Here is a 17,115-nt window from a genome sequence, read left to right on the forward strand (position 1 = left end):
TTTTCCGAACTCAAATAGACAACCATTGAAATATTTTATTCGAGAGGAGTGAGAAAATGACATCCATTTTAGGAAAATGGTGAAAGAATTAGGAAAAGAGAAATAAAAGCCAACAGAGAAGGTAGAAACTAGTATAGCAACCTGGCCGGCCGAGGTCCCAGTGATGACAGAAGATTGGGATGATTTTGTCGCGTTGGACACAGAATCAACAGGATTTGCTGATAGGTCCAGTGAAGGGAGAAATAAGGAGGAATAATTGGGATGAGCCTAAGGCTTCTGACGTGAGCAACTGGATGGACAACGGGGTCGCTGATTACCATGGGAAGGAATATACCGGGGTTTCACAGGGAGCATCGCAGAAGAGGACGTGGAAAGACTGTAAGAGCCAGAGGACCAAGGAATTTGTGTGAGACTGTGAAAGCTAGGAAAGCCAGAAGCTACATCTATAACGTCTTACCAACACAACTGCCTAAGCGTGAGATGAACAAGGACGGCATATGTAAAAAGACAGGCCAAAGCGGTAGGAGAAAGCCCAAGAGGCCTCCACCCTACAGAAAGAACTACAGTTGACTAAGGAATGCTGAAAGCGGGGGAAATGGTCTCCCCCAGAGAAGAGCACCCCAACTAGTTATCCAATACCGAGTCAGCCCTAGAAACACACATACAAGTAACTTCATACAGACCGAGCAGATTGTACTTACATATGTAGGAGTGTGTGTGTATGTGTGTGTGTGTGTGTGGCAACAATTAATGAAAAAGAGAAAAGAGGCTATGAATTCAAAAGAGAGCAAGGAAGGTTCGTGGGAGAGTCTGGAGGGAGAAAAAGGAAGGGGAAGTGACATGATCATATTATAATCTCAAAAATAAAAGAATTTTAAAAAGGAAAAAATCATGTGGTGTTTGTCTTTTCACGCCCAACTTATTTCAGATCACCATATTATATGCAGAAAAATTATTGGAGTGATGGTTCAATGACTAAGAGAGTTTACTGCTCTTCCAGAGGACCCAAATTCAGTTTCGAGCACCCACATCAGGTGACTCCCAACCACTCATGACTCCAGCCTGGAAGGGAGCCACAGCCTCTGGCCTCTGTTGGCACTGCACTCACTAGCATATACCCAAGCACGTGAATACACACCTAGTTAAACTAAAATCCTTTTTTATTATTAAAAAAAAATAGTAGTGCACTGGAGGCCAATTAGATGGTTCAGCATATAAAAGAACTTGCCGCCAAGCAGGACAATGTGAGTTTGACTCCGGGGACTCACGTGGTAGAAGGAGAAAATCAACTTCAGCAAGTTGTCCTCTGACCTCTACTTGAATGTGGTGCACCCACCACCCCCCACCTGTCTGCCCACACACATTTAAAAATAAATATTTTTAAAACTTATTTTTTAAGAGAGAGAGAGAGAGAGAGAGAGAGAGAGAGTGAGTATGGGAAGTCCTTTCCAGGGGAATTAGGTAGAGAAAGAAATAAAAGGCAGTCAGATCAGAAAGGAAGAAATGAAAGATGTACTGTTTATTGATAACACAATCTTGTGACTGAAAAACTACAGGTCATACACACCTACCCACACACCCATATATGCTCAGGCACACACACACACACACACACACACACACACACACACACACACACACACACACACACACACACCTGTATGCACACCCACACACATAAACTTGTTAGAACAAATAACTAATTCAGGCTGGGATACCCTTTTAATCCTAGGAGGCAGAGACAGGAAGATCTCTGTAACTTTGAGGCCAGTCTGGTCTATATAGTGAGTTCCAGGACAGACAGAGCTACATAGAAAGACACTGTCTCAGAAAAGAGAGAGGGGGGCAGAGGAGGGAGGGAGGGAGGGAGAGAGGGAGGAAGGAAAGAAGGAAGGAAGGAACGAAGGAAGAAAGGAAGGAAGGAAGGAAAAGGGAAGGGAAGAAAGAGAGAAGAAACAGAGAGAGAGAGAGAGAGAGAGAGAGAGAGAGAGAGAGAGAGAGAGAAGGAAGAAAGAAAAGCAGAAGGAGAGAAAGGAAGGGAGAGAGAGAGAAGCTAAGAAGCTAAGACAGTGTCATTTACAATAGTTGCCAAAGATGCATCTAACAAAAGCTTAGGGACATATGTGTATACACTGAAAATTCTAGGTATAATGAGCTGACAGCGAGAAGCCACTGCTCCTTTTCAAACCCACCATCCTTCAGTCCAGCTGAACAGCTTACACTTTCCAAAGTCTGCTGTGTTTCTCTTCACTGTGTGACTCCCTTCCCTGGAGATCCCCTTTATCACTTCTGCCTGTTAGCCAGAAGGATGGTTACATCCTTCAAAGCCTTCGATATGGTGGCAATCCCCAGGTAAGCCTCCTCATCATCCATGCTGGACCCGTCAAGCTATTCCTTCCAACCACTCAGCAGGTCACGTGCCCCCCATTAGAATTCCTGTACATTTATTTCAGTTGTTTGCATAGGTCATGGCTCCTTTACTATGTCATAATTGTCTCAGGACACGAACCATATAATATACTTTCTGCTTCTGTTCCACTACAAATCATAAAACATATCTTGAATATATAAGGCTTTAAGAAAATGCCAGTGATGAACAGTCTTAATTGGAATAAATCATTGTTTGGGGTACTAACTCATAAATCCACAGAGTTCTCTCTTCCATGTTAGTGATGATGATCTTACCCAAATTAAGTTTCCTTTGAGTACACCTAGACAATCCGGGAGACTGTATTACAAGGGAGGACCAAATATGCTGGTTATTCCTTCCCTTGAGCAGAGAGAAGCTCTGTTATGCGTCATGGAAAATTAAAGCTCAGCAATAGAATGTGCCAACAAGACTTCTTGTTGGGTGATGATTTACTGGAAATGCTGTTTTGCCTCCTGTTCCTCGGTCATAACTTCCTTCTCAAAGACTTAAGCTGGATGTTCTATTGGCTTTGTTTCTAGATCACACTGACAACCATTGGCTATGGAGACAAAACGCCCCTAACTTGGCTGGGAAGATTGCTCTCTGCAGGCTTCGCACTCCTTGGCATTTCTTTCTTTGCCCTTCCTGCTGTGAGTATCATTGCAACAAGAAAGCAGCTTCAATTGGGTCCTCAAGGCTTACTGGAGGGAGCCTCCCCACATCAGTGTTCTGAGTCAATGGTCTATCTCATTGACTGATACTGTTGATCTGACCAAAATGTTGACTTTTCTAAATGCATCCAGGTAGATGATGGACAGAATATGGACCTGAGTCTTCATACCAGCTAGATCTGTATAAACACATAACTCAGATTATTTCAGCCAACATGCCACTAATACAATTTAAATGTTTAGAAAGGTTTAAAGATAGCTTCATTTAAACTAATTACTGCAATTTGGCCTATAATGTACACAAAGGAAAAGACAGATGTGTACAGGGGTTCATTCCTTTTCCCAAACACTTGAATGAAAAGCATCTGACCTTAAGTGTCGTAAATGTGTCAGATGATTTACTCCTGTGTCACACAGCATTGATTTTTTTTTTCTTAATGAGCAGTTTCTGCATTTAGTCAGAATGAAAAACACATTTATCTCCCTCCAAGCTTCTGATTAGTTTTTCTTCAATGGACGAAGCTGGACTTTCTGGTCGTTTTAGCCTGTTGTTTCTTTAAAGGCAGTCGGACATGACATTACAATTTACCTCTTGCCCTGCGGACATCACTTTTGTCCCCTCCATCTAGGCTGGGCATCAGGCAGTCAACAGTAAGGAGTGAGAGTCCAGCTTCAGCAGGGGCGCCTCAGGAAAACAGTCTCATCCTTGTTCCCAGCAGCAGGCCATGCCATGTGCAGCCTCTGTCAAATGGAAACCTGAGATCCCAGGCTGGAGAAAGCTGAGCACATGGAGGTCAGATGGGGATTTTCAGTACCCCCGACTTCAGCTCCCAGTGTTTATTCTTTGATTGTAAATGACCTCAGAGGGCAGTCCTGTCCAACTCTCGACTAGCCAGCTGGTTAAGGCCTATACCATTCAAAAACCAAGGCAAAGAGACTGACCAGACTACGCACAGACTTGGATGTTGCACCTCAGGTTGAGTTACATTTGTCACTTACTGTGCTAGGAATGCTGAGGCAGGGTACCAAAGACTGGGGGTCCTCAACAATAGATAGAAACTACTCTCACAGTTCTTGAAGGCTAGAGATGCAGATCCAAACCCAGACATTAGCGGGGTGAGGCCCTTCTGAGAGCCTTGAGAAGGAGAGTACTGTTCCAAGCCTCCATCCTTGAGGCAGAGAGGGCCATCCCCTTCATGTGTCTTTACAACATTTATATCTAAATTCCTTTATCTTATAGGGACTCACTTGTATGCTTAGGGCCCACCCTAATGACCTCATCCTAACCTGAATACCTCTAGGGAGGACCTCACTATCTCCAAATAAGTCACATTCTGAAGTACAGGCAACATATGAATTTGGGGAGACACAATTTAGTTCAATGATTTTTTTTTTTAGTATGTTTCTTCATTGAAATAATGGAGGAAGAATTATTGAGTCCAGATAAGTAATGGATGAAATAATGTGATAATGTAAATCAAGTGATTACTATGAAGAAAACCAAAACACTCTCCTTCATTTGTAAGACTATAAAAATATGTGCTGGTGCACACTTTTAATCCTAGCACTTGGGAGGCAAAGGCAGGCAAGTCTCTGAGTTCAAGGCCAGCCTGGTTTACAGAGAGTTCCTGGACAGCCAGGGCTACATAGAGAAACCCTGTCTTGAAAACAACAACAACAACAAAAAGTTTCCTGATGCAAAATGGTAATGTAAGACAGATGGGGCAGAATTTCCCATATCCAAAGTAAACTCATTTCGTTGTTGTTGTTGTTGTTTGTTTTGTTTTGCTTTTGGAGACAGGGTTTCTCTGTGTGTCCCTGGCTGTCTTGGAACTGGCTCTAGCCTACTCTACAGAGTCCCCATTCCCAGCCCAAAGTCAGCTCGTATGGCTGCCCCAACAATCCAGAAAAGACCAGAGAAAGAATCAGTCATCAGACTCTCTGCAGGAAAATCCCTTTGGAAAGATTGAAATGAAGTCTTGGGCTTCTTCCCCCAAAAGCAGTGGCACAAAATACCTGCTGTTTTATGTTTATATTTACCCTGAGGTCACAGAGATAAGTGAACTGTTAAAATAGACAATAGAGGCCAGCATTACATATACTGCATGGGAACAGATGTTGGAAGACGAACGGCCAGGGCAGGAAATGCAAATCTACAATAAGCAAGCAGAGATAAGTGTTCAAAGTGTGGGAAGACTGGAGGCCAGTTAGAGTTAGAGTCAGGCGCCCTCTGAATTCTCCACAGTGAAATGTTAAGATCCTAGAAGGAAACTCTGAACCATTCCAGGGAGGTTAAACTATGTTGTTGTGTAAGGTTACAGGTCAGAGGCTAAGTAGTCATTCATGGAAATGTTCCCAATAAAATGATTGCCATTTTAATGTACAAATTAAGCTAATCTATGTTAGAAATCTGTAAAATGTGCTTGCATTAAACAGAATATTTCCTAACAATGCCAAGAAACAGCTACTGTGACGCCTTTTACTGGGCTCTCACCATAGGTGCTGAGTTGTCATTTTGTCCTCTATACCTCCCTGCTAGCCAACAGTGCAGCCTGATTGAAATTTTGAGAATGCATCAGCATTTTGCTGGGAAAGTGTCTTAGTTAGTGTGACTATGGCTGTGATGAAATACCATGACCAAAAGCAAGTTGGGAAAGACGGGGTTTATTTCACCCACAAGTCTATGTAACAGCTCATTATCAAAAGCAGTGAGGACAGAAGCCTGGAGGCAGGAGTTCATGCAGAGGCTTCAGAGGTATGCTGCTTACTGCCTTGGTCACTGCAAGGCAATGCTTGCTAACTCTCCTTTCTTAGAGAACCCAGGACTACTAGCCCAGGGATAGCACCACACATAATGGGCAGGGAACTCCGTAGCAATCACTAATTAAGAAAATGCCCTACAGGCTTCTCTATAACCCCATCTTATAGAAACATAAGTAATTGAGGTTCTCTCCTCTCAGGTGACTCTAGCTTGTGTTAAGTTGACAAAATTATTTAGCACAATTGACCCTTTGTCAACTTGACACACAAACAAATCACTGTTAAGCCACAACCTTCCCTTTCTTGTTCATCCCCAAGATTCCACATTAATATTGATACCACGATATAAAATATTTTCCAACTTAAAAGGTTCCACAGTCTTACAAATTCAAACACTTTAAAACTTCAGTCTCTTCTTTTAAAATCCAAAGTCTCTCAACTGTAGGCTCCTGTAAAATCAAAAATAAACAAAATGCTTTCTTAACTTCCAGAGGGAAGAACCAGGGCATAGTCACAATCTGAACACAGCAAAACCAACTGTAACTGTGTAAAGAACTCAATAGCCAATGTCTGGGATTCACTCACAGTCACCTGGGCTCCTCCAAAGGGCTTGGGTCACTTCTCCAGCTCTGCCCTCTGCAGCACACACAGCTTGTCTTCTAGGCTCCAGCTGGCTCCACTCCACTGCTGCTGCTGTTCTTGGTGGGATATCCCACAGGGTTCCTTGGTACAACTGGGCTGCACTTTCACCAGTAGCCTCTTCTGGGCTCTCTTCAGGGATTCCATCCCTGTCACACAGTGCCAAGCCTCAGCTGCTCTCTATGACTTCTCTCTTCATGCCTTCACAACCAGGACCCCCTGGGTGACTCTTACACTACCAAATTCGGCTGCCAAGATGAGATACAACCTTGGCTGCCTCTGAAACACAGCTTCTGTGTGTTGACTCAGAGGAAACACTTCCCAGAAGACTTCACCTCAAGGATGCTGGTCTCTTCTTAATCACAGCTAATTTCTCAGCCCTAGCTGATCAGCATCCATTGTCCCAGCAAAGCAAAGGTTTGACTTCAGTGGTTCTGGTCTCTTGTTAATCGCAGCTGATCTTCAGCTCCAGCTAACCAGACACCACAGATTCTTGACACAAAAAGCCCAATAGAGTCTTTGCTTCCCTCTGAACTTCATAAGCCAGGCCTCCATCATCTGCATTGTTCTCAACATTCTTATCTTCCAAGCTCCTGCAGAAAAGCTTATTGAGCTCTCAATACTCAATGGATTTTCTAGGCCAGGGTTTCCAAGTCCTTTCACAATCCTCCCCAGAAGAACATGGTCAGGTCTGACACAGCAATACTCACTATCCTGGTACTGACTTCTGTCCTAGTCACTGGTCTGTACTGTTGTTGTGAAGAGACACCATGACCAAGGCAACTCTTACAAAGGAAGGCATTTAACTGGGGGCTTGCTTATAGTTTCAAAGGGTCAGTCCATTATCATTGTGGCAGGGAGCATGGTGCTAAGTGTGGCCCAGGAATAGTAGCTAAGAGTGACATCCTGATCCACAAGCAGAAAAAAAGAGTCTGAGCCTGGCATGGGCTTTTTAAACCTCAAAGCCCACCCCCAGTGACACACTTCCTCCAACAAGGCCACACCCCTTAACCCTTGTGAGTAGTGCCACTTCCTGATGACTAAGCATTCAAATATAAGAGCCTATGGAGGCCATTCTTATTCAAACCACCAAGAAAAGGTTGAAGAAGATTGTGAGCCTTTCCTCTTTGGGGATCCCACAACCCAGGAAACTGACCATGGTTTCCTGTCTTACCTTGACAGCAGAAGGACTCTGTTGTACCTCACAGGATTAACAGGCCATTGACCCCAAGCTCCACTGTAGCCCACCTCTCCAGCTCCCTCCAGTCCTAGGCTCCTAAACCACTGCAGACCAACCTCACTTCTTCACAGCAGCCTTGTTACAAGCTGGTCTTGCTCCCTCCTCCTGATGAATACCCTAGCTATAAGTGACTTTTATTATGAAGAAATTGGCCTTTATCAAGAATCAGTTCCTTCAGATATCCAGCTGGTTTAAGTTCAATGTAACAACTAGTTCTGTTTGACTTAAAATGTCAATAATTCCACAAACACACATTTGCCACTATCCTCAAACATTAAAAATATTAACAAATATTTTCTCAATATTTGTTAATATATTACAAATATTAAAAATATATTGTAATATATTTTAATATATTACAAATGTTAATAAATATAAACAAAAATAGATAGCAAAATATAAACGCATGTTAAAAGTCAATATTGCTTGGTTCCCATGTTGAGGGGACAAATTGGGCTTCTTAAAGTTGAATGATATGGGGGGTAAACATTTTAAATTTTTGTCAAGATGTTTTTCCCACTTGGTATTTATGTAGCATTTATTGGCCTAGAGTCAAATATTAAAACCTAAAATTTTAATTCCTGTTAATGTAGAAAATTAATGAAAAGCAATTTGTAAGATTTTTGCATCTACAAAGGGACAGGGAATGAATGAGATCAAGATACATGATGGGAAAAACACATAGAATAAATAAATTTTATTAAAAAAAGGTTTTGTACCTATTGTCAGCATTTCAAGAGATGGTGTGCACATTGAAAGATGAAGCCAGGGTGCGTCTGTGTGCATAAATCCTAACAGACTTCTGCTTAGAGACACTGGCCTTTATGTGAATAGAGGTAGAGAAAAGTTGGAATAGAAACATAACGAGACAGGGAGCAGACCAGGCTTAATAACTGCTATAATGTACAGTCTGGCACAAGAGACGTGTAGTAAACAGCTGCCATCTACTAAAATATGTTTCCAAGCAATGCCAAGTGATTTTCAGTATATCTTAGTTTGCTTTGTAGATATTAAATTGTAGGACCTGTATTCATTTTCAAAAGGGATGTGACTCTCAACCCCCTTATCCATATATTGTACTCAAAAATGATAGCTATTGCTGTTAACCCAATGTCTATAACAATCTGAATTATGTTCAGAGCAAGTAATACACAAATATTCACTATATATATATATATATATATATATTACATTTTATAAAGATATTTTGTGTTCTCTCCTGTGTGTTTATACTCAATGGGAAATGAAGTTAAAAGAAAAATCAGTCAGTCTTTCCCACATAGCCTCATTTAACAACAACAACAAAAAAAAGTATTTGGAAGAGGAGAACATTGTGATAGCAAGTGCAAGAAATATTATTTAAATCTGTAAACCGACTGTACAAAGCAACTTTCTACAAAGCTTAGCTTGTGTAATCACAGCTGTATGAGATGGAGACATTAGACAGTCCAAGACCTGCACTGAAGGCAGAGAGAGAAAACAGAACCCATGATTTAATTGCTCGTTTCAGGGCACAGTCATTTATCTTAATTAATAATAGAGGAGGACTCTGCATACTAGTAGCAAATAGTATTATTTCACAATTCTGTATTCTAAACATGATTGCATTACTTACTGTCTGGTTATTGTCCCCGATGTGCTTAGAATTGTGAAGTCTCAAGATAAGAGGAAAAGGTCAAAGGTTATCTAGAGCCCCAAAATAGCTCAGCAAAGTTGTCACGTGGCCAAGACTTAATACCTTCTAGAGATAAACAAACACCATTTTCCAGGAGGTATCACCTTTGAGCTGAGGAAGGGTGGCGCTGGGCGTTTCTTACCTGCAGAAGATACTGATTTGGTGCTTAAGATACCCATCTCTAACCTAAGGGTTTGACTCCTTGAAGCTTAATAAAAGGCTCATAATTTAGAGCTAGCAAGTAAAACCCACAGACTGGAAAGCAGTGGAGTCCCCAGTATCATACTAGTGAAGTCAAGAACACAAAGACTGAATTTAGCAAGCTCTGAATGTGAACCCAAGGTTGAGACAAAAGGCATTGATTTCACAAATGTCAGACCTAAACGAACTGAAATGAGAGGCAAACATCAAAGAACTAGAATCCAAGCACTCAGGAGATAGAGGCAGGAGGGTCTCTGTGAGTTCGAGGCCAGCTTAGTCTCCAGAGCTAGTTCCAGGACGGCCAGGACTACACAAAGAAACCCTGTCTTGAAAAACAAAAATATTAAAAAAAAAGATAATAAGCAATAGGAAATCAAACTAGCAACAACAACAGAACAGCTGGATCTAGAGATGGCTCCGCAGTTAAGAGCACACACTATTCTTGTAGAGGGCTGGATTCAGTTCCCCAGCACCCACAGTAAGCAGCTTGCAACCACTCCAATCTTCAGGTCCAGGAGAACTGACTCCATCTTCTGAAATCCTCTTAGCTGCATACACTCATGCACATACACATAATTTAATCCAAAATAAATCTTTAAAAGAACAAAACAAGCCCAACACTGACATAAACAGAGGAGGGGATAGTAATCTCACTAACCCCAAATTCCAAACAGGTGAGCCAAAACCAAATCAAAACAAACAAACAAAAAACGCAAGACATGCTGAAAGTGCCAGATTAAAACAGAGGAAAACGTGAGTAGGCTTGACAAGCTCTCATGCTCCTGTTTCTGGCATACAGACAGGCAAAACCTCCAGCTCCAAAACCGAGGAGAGCCTATCTTTAAGGGCTACCACTGGGATCGATGTGAACCTCTCCTCCATTTTTTCCAATTTGGTATATGATGAATGTACAATCCCAGTGTCTTATCAGTGCTAACAGTAGTCCCAGGTCTACAGCAGCAAGACTTTAAAGCTCCCAAATTTAAACCCCAGTCCAGTCCAAAGCAGAGTTTATGACCCTAAATTCTATCACTTAAAACCACTCGCTTGAATTTAATGATCACTTCTAAGTATGATGCTTCTTATGATACCAGAAATCAATTATTGATAATGTCCAGTTGATTTACTACAGAACAAGGGTCATGCTCTTTGGGCAGTATTACCCAACAGCTTGCTACTACCTGGCAGTGTTGTAGCAGAGATAATACTGCTTTTTATAAGTAATGTGTATATTGTCAACACATTACATAGTGTTTGTCTTTTTTATAGATTCATTTGAAAGATCTTTAAAATGTTATTTATTTTTTTTTTTGTATTTTGTTCCAGGGCATTCTTGGCTCAGGTTTTGCATTAAAAGTACAGGAACAGCACCGCCAGAAACATTTTGAGAAAAGAAGGAACCCAGCTGCCAACCTCATTCAGGTAAATGTCAGTATGATAGGTAGATGGCAACATCTGTCTCCAGAAGTTCTTGTTGGGTCATTTTCTAGTTACCATGCTTCATTGCTTCCTAGAGCTACTTACTGATATGTCTTAAAAAAAAAAAAATGAAGTCAAACCTTAATGAACAGCCTAGAATTTGAGTAGGTGTTGTCCCTTTCCCAAACAACAACAACAAAGTATGTTTTTCAGAAAATGGCCTATGTGTTGTTCAGATTAATTAACCATTACCACCAACACTGTGCAGGGGTTACTGGTCATGTCACTCCTGGAAGGACCTAATATATTTTATGAATCACTGTGTGAAACTTAATTGGTCATTAAGCGATGGAGCAGAATGCAGCATCATTCCTGACATTCCCATGACTTTCTCTAGCCTGTTGGATGCTTCTGCTGTGAAAAACAGACATGTTTAGAATGCTGAGGTTTCATGTCTGTGGAATTACTTTTTATGTCTTGTAGGGAGATGGCCTGAAGTGCATTAGAGATTAGAGTGTATTAAATAATAAGCATATTGTTTGAAGCTAGTTCCTAATAGACTGGTTTTGTGCTAGCATTTCATTTTCTTTTCAATAGCCCAGGATTTGTGTCAGCATTTTCCTAAACTATTTATCTTTTTTGCTGTCTATACTTCCTTGTTAGTTTGTTTTGGTTTTGATGTTGTTTTGTTCTGTTTCTGTTTTTGTTAACTGCATTGGTGGCGTAGTAGAGAGTATGGCTGTCTCCCATGTCTTTTGGGAACAGAACCAAGTTGAGAATCACAAGGTATTTTTTGCTAGGTCAATGATGTGAAGTTAGCATTTCACAATGAACACAATAGCCCTGTAATCCCATGTTATCTCTTTTCCTTAGAAGCAGCTGCAGCCCCAAGCTTTGAACCTGAAGATGCTGGGATGCATATAGGAGGCACTAGGAGAACTGTTTACAGGCAGATGTAGCAATCGCATTGCTTTAATTTAGATTGCAGCTTTGAGTGGCTGAACTACTCGGTTGTAACAATTGTGAACCATCCCATTAGCCTTTGCCTATGTCTGTGGCATGCCTTACTTCCAACAGAAATGGAACTAGGAAGGGAGGGGTGTGACTTACTTATATCCTGAAGGAAATCTGTATCTACTGATTGAATAGGGCATTAGTTTTAAACACAGTACTATTTTACAACTGTTTACAAGAAATGGACCATCTGCAATTTCAAGGCAAATCACTGACAGTCACTATTTTTTCACTGCTTTAAAAGATAAATAAATGAGGGCTGGAGAGACGACTCGGCAGGGAAGAGTGCTGGGGGCTCTCCCAGAACCCCCTGGCTTGTTTCCCAGCACCCCCATGATGGTTCATGTCTACCTGTAACTATAGTCTTAATAACCTGACACCCTCCTCTGGCCTCTGAAGGCACCAGACACCCACGTGGTGCACAGACACACATTCAGGCAAGGCACCCATACACATAAAAATAAATAGTTAAAACTGTCTTTAAAAGATTACAAATGAAAACAGTAAAATTACTTTCTTGCAGAAAAGGTCCCTAAATTAATAGGAGCTTAAGCTCGGTGGCCAGGGGCTGGGAATGTAGTTTAATGATGAGTATTTCCCTGATATGTATGAGTCCCTTGGTTGAATCTCCAGTATTAAAAAGTCTGGAACCAAACAGTAATCCCATAATGATAGAAGTGTACCCTATAGGCACACAGAATACTCACCACTTTTCATCTGTGAGCATTCTTCACTGATGTACATGCTTTCAGATTTCTATAGGGTTTTTTTCTCTCTCTCTTTACTATCTTTACCCTCAGTTTTCCTTCACTATAGAACAATTCTCCAACTTGTGAGTGCACAATTTGTCCAAGGGGCTCCCGGAACTCCACTGAGCAACAAGCCCTATTTATGGATAGAACCAATAAACCATCTTCCAGATATTAAACCTCCTGGAAGTGAGCTGTTCTGTTGAGAGGCAAACCCTTGTAGAAGTCTCCTGTGTACATCAACTGTAACAATCCAGGGCTGTGCTGCCAATGCTGTAACCACTAGCTCCGTGTTGCTATTTAAAGCTAAGTGAATTAAAGATTAAAAACTGATTTCTAGACACTTATCGAAGGTTCGGTTCTTTTAAGTGGCTGTCAGCTGCCATGCTGGATTGGACATACCTCCAAGAATCACAGCAAAGACTTTTCCCATTTGCTGTGTCCTTATCAACTACTGAATCATGAGGAACAGTTTCCAACTGAACCTCAAAACAAATTGTTTTTCATGCAGCAAAGCATTAGAGAAGAGGAGTATATGTCTTTCTTCAAAGTAAGAAAACCCATAATAGGTGCAGATGTCAACTGAACAGCTTAGCTCAGAGGCCTTGTGCTCCATTTCGTGCAACTTGATTATGTAATGAATATTGTGGTTAGCAAGTGAACTTGTAAAATGAAAGTAATAATAGAGTGAAATCATGAATTTTACTTAAAACTCCAAAGTGTTTGTGACAAAAAAGAGCACAAACTACATGACTTAAAATGTTTAAGAATACCTTAAAATCTACGCTTAGTTTCAGGAGTCGAAAATTGAATTTGATCATTTAGAAAGTAGATGCCCCTCATTTCAATGAAATTGATTTATTTATGCTGCACAGGAATAACATACTATCCATTTATTTGTCCATTGCATCTCCTTTACATAGTCTCTGAACAGAATCCGGGGGGTAGGCTTTAGTTAGGCATTGTGGAAGTCTATTTTTCAATTTATATATGACTTTTTAAGGATAAAGTAGGTTGAAAAGCAAGCTTCATTTGCTGATCCTTTCATTTCTTACCACATACACATGCCGGTTTGCTGAATATACAAAGCATCAAGATCAAAGGTAAATTTCATTTGTGTTAAGGCTGAGCCACACTCTTTCCACCACGGCAAGTGAGATGCTCAAATTGCTTTGTCATTTGGTTGGTGAAAGAACTAAATTAACCAGCATCTCAAGGATTTAGAAAGAAAGTTTCAAAGCCCAGAAGCTCACAGCAAACTTAGCTGTGTCAATATCTTTTGCGTGACTCATTTAAATTAACTTTTCAAGTGGAGCAGTCTGGGAAACGAAATCAGCTCTCAGTAACACTCTGAATACCTGCCCAAATGTCACAACTTTTTATTAATAATGCCTAAGACTCACAGCGTCTTTTTTAGCTTGCAGAGTGCTTCCAACACAATGTATCACATGATCATCAAGATAAGCCTCGTCAGAGCTAGGACTAAATCCTTGCTGTCTGAGTCCAAATCCAATACTTCTTCATTTTATTTTACTTTTTTTTGCAAAATTTCGTACATGTATACAATGTTCTGTTCCCCACCAACACATCTCCCTCCCAACTTTTTTTTAACAACCCACTGAGTCCAGTTGGTGCTGTCAATATGTCCACCTGAGGATTGGGTCATCCACTGGGATGATGGCTGTCCACCCAAAGAAAAGGAATAGGATTTCCTGACCTATCCATGCTGGGATTTTTAAGTACTTTAATCTCTTATATGTAATAACGACTACTGTGAGCTCTATGCAACGGTCATGTCATGGCCAGAAGACAGCATTTCACATCCCTTCTCCCCATCTTCTGGCTCTTACATCCTTTCTGCTCCCATTTCTTCAGTGTTCCCTGAGCCTTGGGGTAGATCAGGGATAGGGTTCAAAAATCAACATTGTGCCCTTCGTAGGTATTACTGAGCTTCTGGGCAGGCACCAACAAATTCATCAGAGGTACATAATAGAGGCTTATTCTGGAGAAATTGAACCTGTTCTGTGTCGAGTAAAAACAAAAACAACAATTTCGTGAACTTTTTATATAAACTGACAGAACAGTGAGAGGAAGGCTGGAAGATTATCCTGCCATAAAGCTGACTGTTCCCAAAGAAAACAAACTGCATATTGAAGCTTTAGCTTTGTTTAGTGAAATAACTTGGTCCTCACTCAGCCATCCTAAAGGGGGGCTGCCAATCACTGTGCTAAAGCCCAGTTATACCAGATGAAGCACCCTTTGTCATGCTTCAGTCACAGAGCAAAACAGATTAAGAAAACCAAATCATAGCTATTAAAATATGAAAGCAGAAAAAAAATAGAAGGAAACACAAAGTTGTAACGGTATCTCAGAATGTGAAATAAAAAGACAAGAAAGAAAGAAAATGAAAATCGAAGGACCTTTTGTTGAGGTCCAAAGACCCAACTAACATAGGTACCTCAGAGCACACAGAGTACAGGAAAACTAAGGGGAGGGTTTTTCCAGGGAAATAGTACACTATGATTCTTAAAAACTGGGGGGCAGGAGTAGCCATAGGAAAAGACTCCACCAAATGCCTGAACTACGAACTTAAAACCTTCATACCAAGATTATCACAGAGAGACATCAGAACACTTGTAAAATCAGGCATCTTAAATGCTTTTCAGAACTGAGCATATCTGAAGGGTGAAGAATTAACATGACATTGGATATCTCACTAGAAACTCAACACTTAGAACACAGGAAAATAAATTCATTGGGAAGAAAGAGTACTTGCAACCTAGCATTCTGTACCAAGCCAAACTATTCGTGGAGTATGAGAATAACACAAAGACATTTAGAATCATCCAAGAGCCCCAAAATTTACGTACTGTCCTAATTTGCTTCCTTGGTGATAGAACACCATGACCAAAAACAACTTGAAGAGGAAAGGCTCACGTGTCCCTATCACAGCCCACCGTCTAGGGAAGTCAGGCCTGGAACCTGGAGTCCAGAACTAAGATAGAGGCCACAAAGGAATGCCAACTACTGGCTCTCTCCCCATGGCTTAATCAGCCCTTCTTCCTCCCCTCCCTCTTTCTTTCTTTTTCATCCTGACAGCAGTTTCCCCTCCTTCCTCTCCTCCCAGCCCCATCCACTCCTCCTCCTTTCTCTTAAGAAAAGGACAGGCCTCCCATGGGTGTCAACTAAATATGGCATATCATACCTTCCCCCTTATTAAGGCTGGACAGGCAACCCAGTATGAGGAAAAGGGTCCCAAAAGCCGGCAAAAGAGTCAGAAAAAGCCCTTTCCCCCACTGTTAGGAGTCCCCCAAGAAGACCAAGCTACACAACTGTTCATATATGCAGAGTGCTGAGGTCAGACCCATGCAGGCTCCCTGGTTGTCAGTTCAGTCTCTATGAGCCCCTGTGAGCCTAGGTTAGTTGATTCTGTGGGCTGTTTTCTTGTGGTGTCCTTGACCCCTCTGACTCTCACAATCCCCACCCCCCCCTCAGGATTCTCTGAGGTCTACCTAATGTTTGACTCAGTCTGCTTCCTTATACCTCCCAGTACTTCCTGCCCATGGACATGGCACTATCCACCATGGGCTGGGCCCTTCCACAGCAATTATTAATCAAGGAAATGACCTACAGACTTACCTATATGCAATCTGATGGAGGCATTTTCTCAAGTGAGGGGCAGAAATGCCAGCATAGTTAGCAGGAACTGAGCATGGGGGTACAAATGGAAATGGAACTGATACGTTCTATAATGCATTTGACTGAAAAGCTTCGCTGTTTCTTCAGGAAAGATCAGGAATGCCGTAACTTTGTAATAGTTAATAAAAGCAAATCACAAAATGAAAATAAGACAGTAGTAACTGAAAATAAAGTAATATATGTATATGCAATACACATAAATAAATATGAAAGAAAAAGTAATCATAGCACTTAGTGGTTAGTCAAACTAGATACTCCCTGGCCCAACACACACACACACACACACACACACACACACACACACACACACACACACACACACACAAAATTGAATTATACTGACATCTCTACACTAGCAAACTGAAAACAAAACTGACCTGGTTATAAGAATGCAAGCACTAATAACCAAAAATAGAGATATAAAAATGTCAACAGGATGAGAGAAAGCAAAGATGGAATGTGAATGGACAATTTTATTGTCTTCCATAATCAAAAATTGGTTAATAATACCTAAAATTGAAATAGGAGCATAGCCCTTAAAAGTAAGGATTCTTAAAAGAAAAAAGGAGAACTACCATATGACCCAGTGATCCACCCATCAGAAAGAACCTAAGTCAGCACACCACAGAGATGTTTGC

General features: G+C 41.1%; 1 protein-coding gene across 2 annotated transcripts in view; it reads left to right on the plus strand.

The window, feature by feature from the left end:
- Window positions 1-17,115, plus strand: part of Kcnq5 (potassium voltage-gated channel subfamily Q member 5) — a 557,372-nt gene that overhangs the window by 457,609 nt on the left and 82,648 nt on the right. For both annotated transcript variants that reach the window (XM_052745346.1, XM_052745345.1), the window contains exons 6-7: window positions 2,950-3,060; window positions 10,923-11,018. In XM_052745346.1, coding sequence (XP_052601306.1) covers window positions 2,950-3,060; window positions 10,923-11,018 — 207 coding nt within the window. The remainder of the gene's footprint in view (window positions 1-2,949; window positions 3,061-10,922; window positions 11,019-17,115) is intronic.

This window comes from Peromyscus californicus, unplaced genomic scaffold (genome assembly GCF_007827085.1).
Source record: "Peromyscus californicus insignis strain IS unplaced genomic scaffold, ASM782708v3 Scaffold_19__1_contigs__length_69161282, whole genome shotgun sequence".
Lineage (NCBI taxonomy): Eukaryota > Metazoa > Chordata > Mammalia > Rodentia > Cricetidae > Peromyscus > Peromyscus californicus.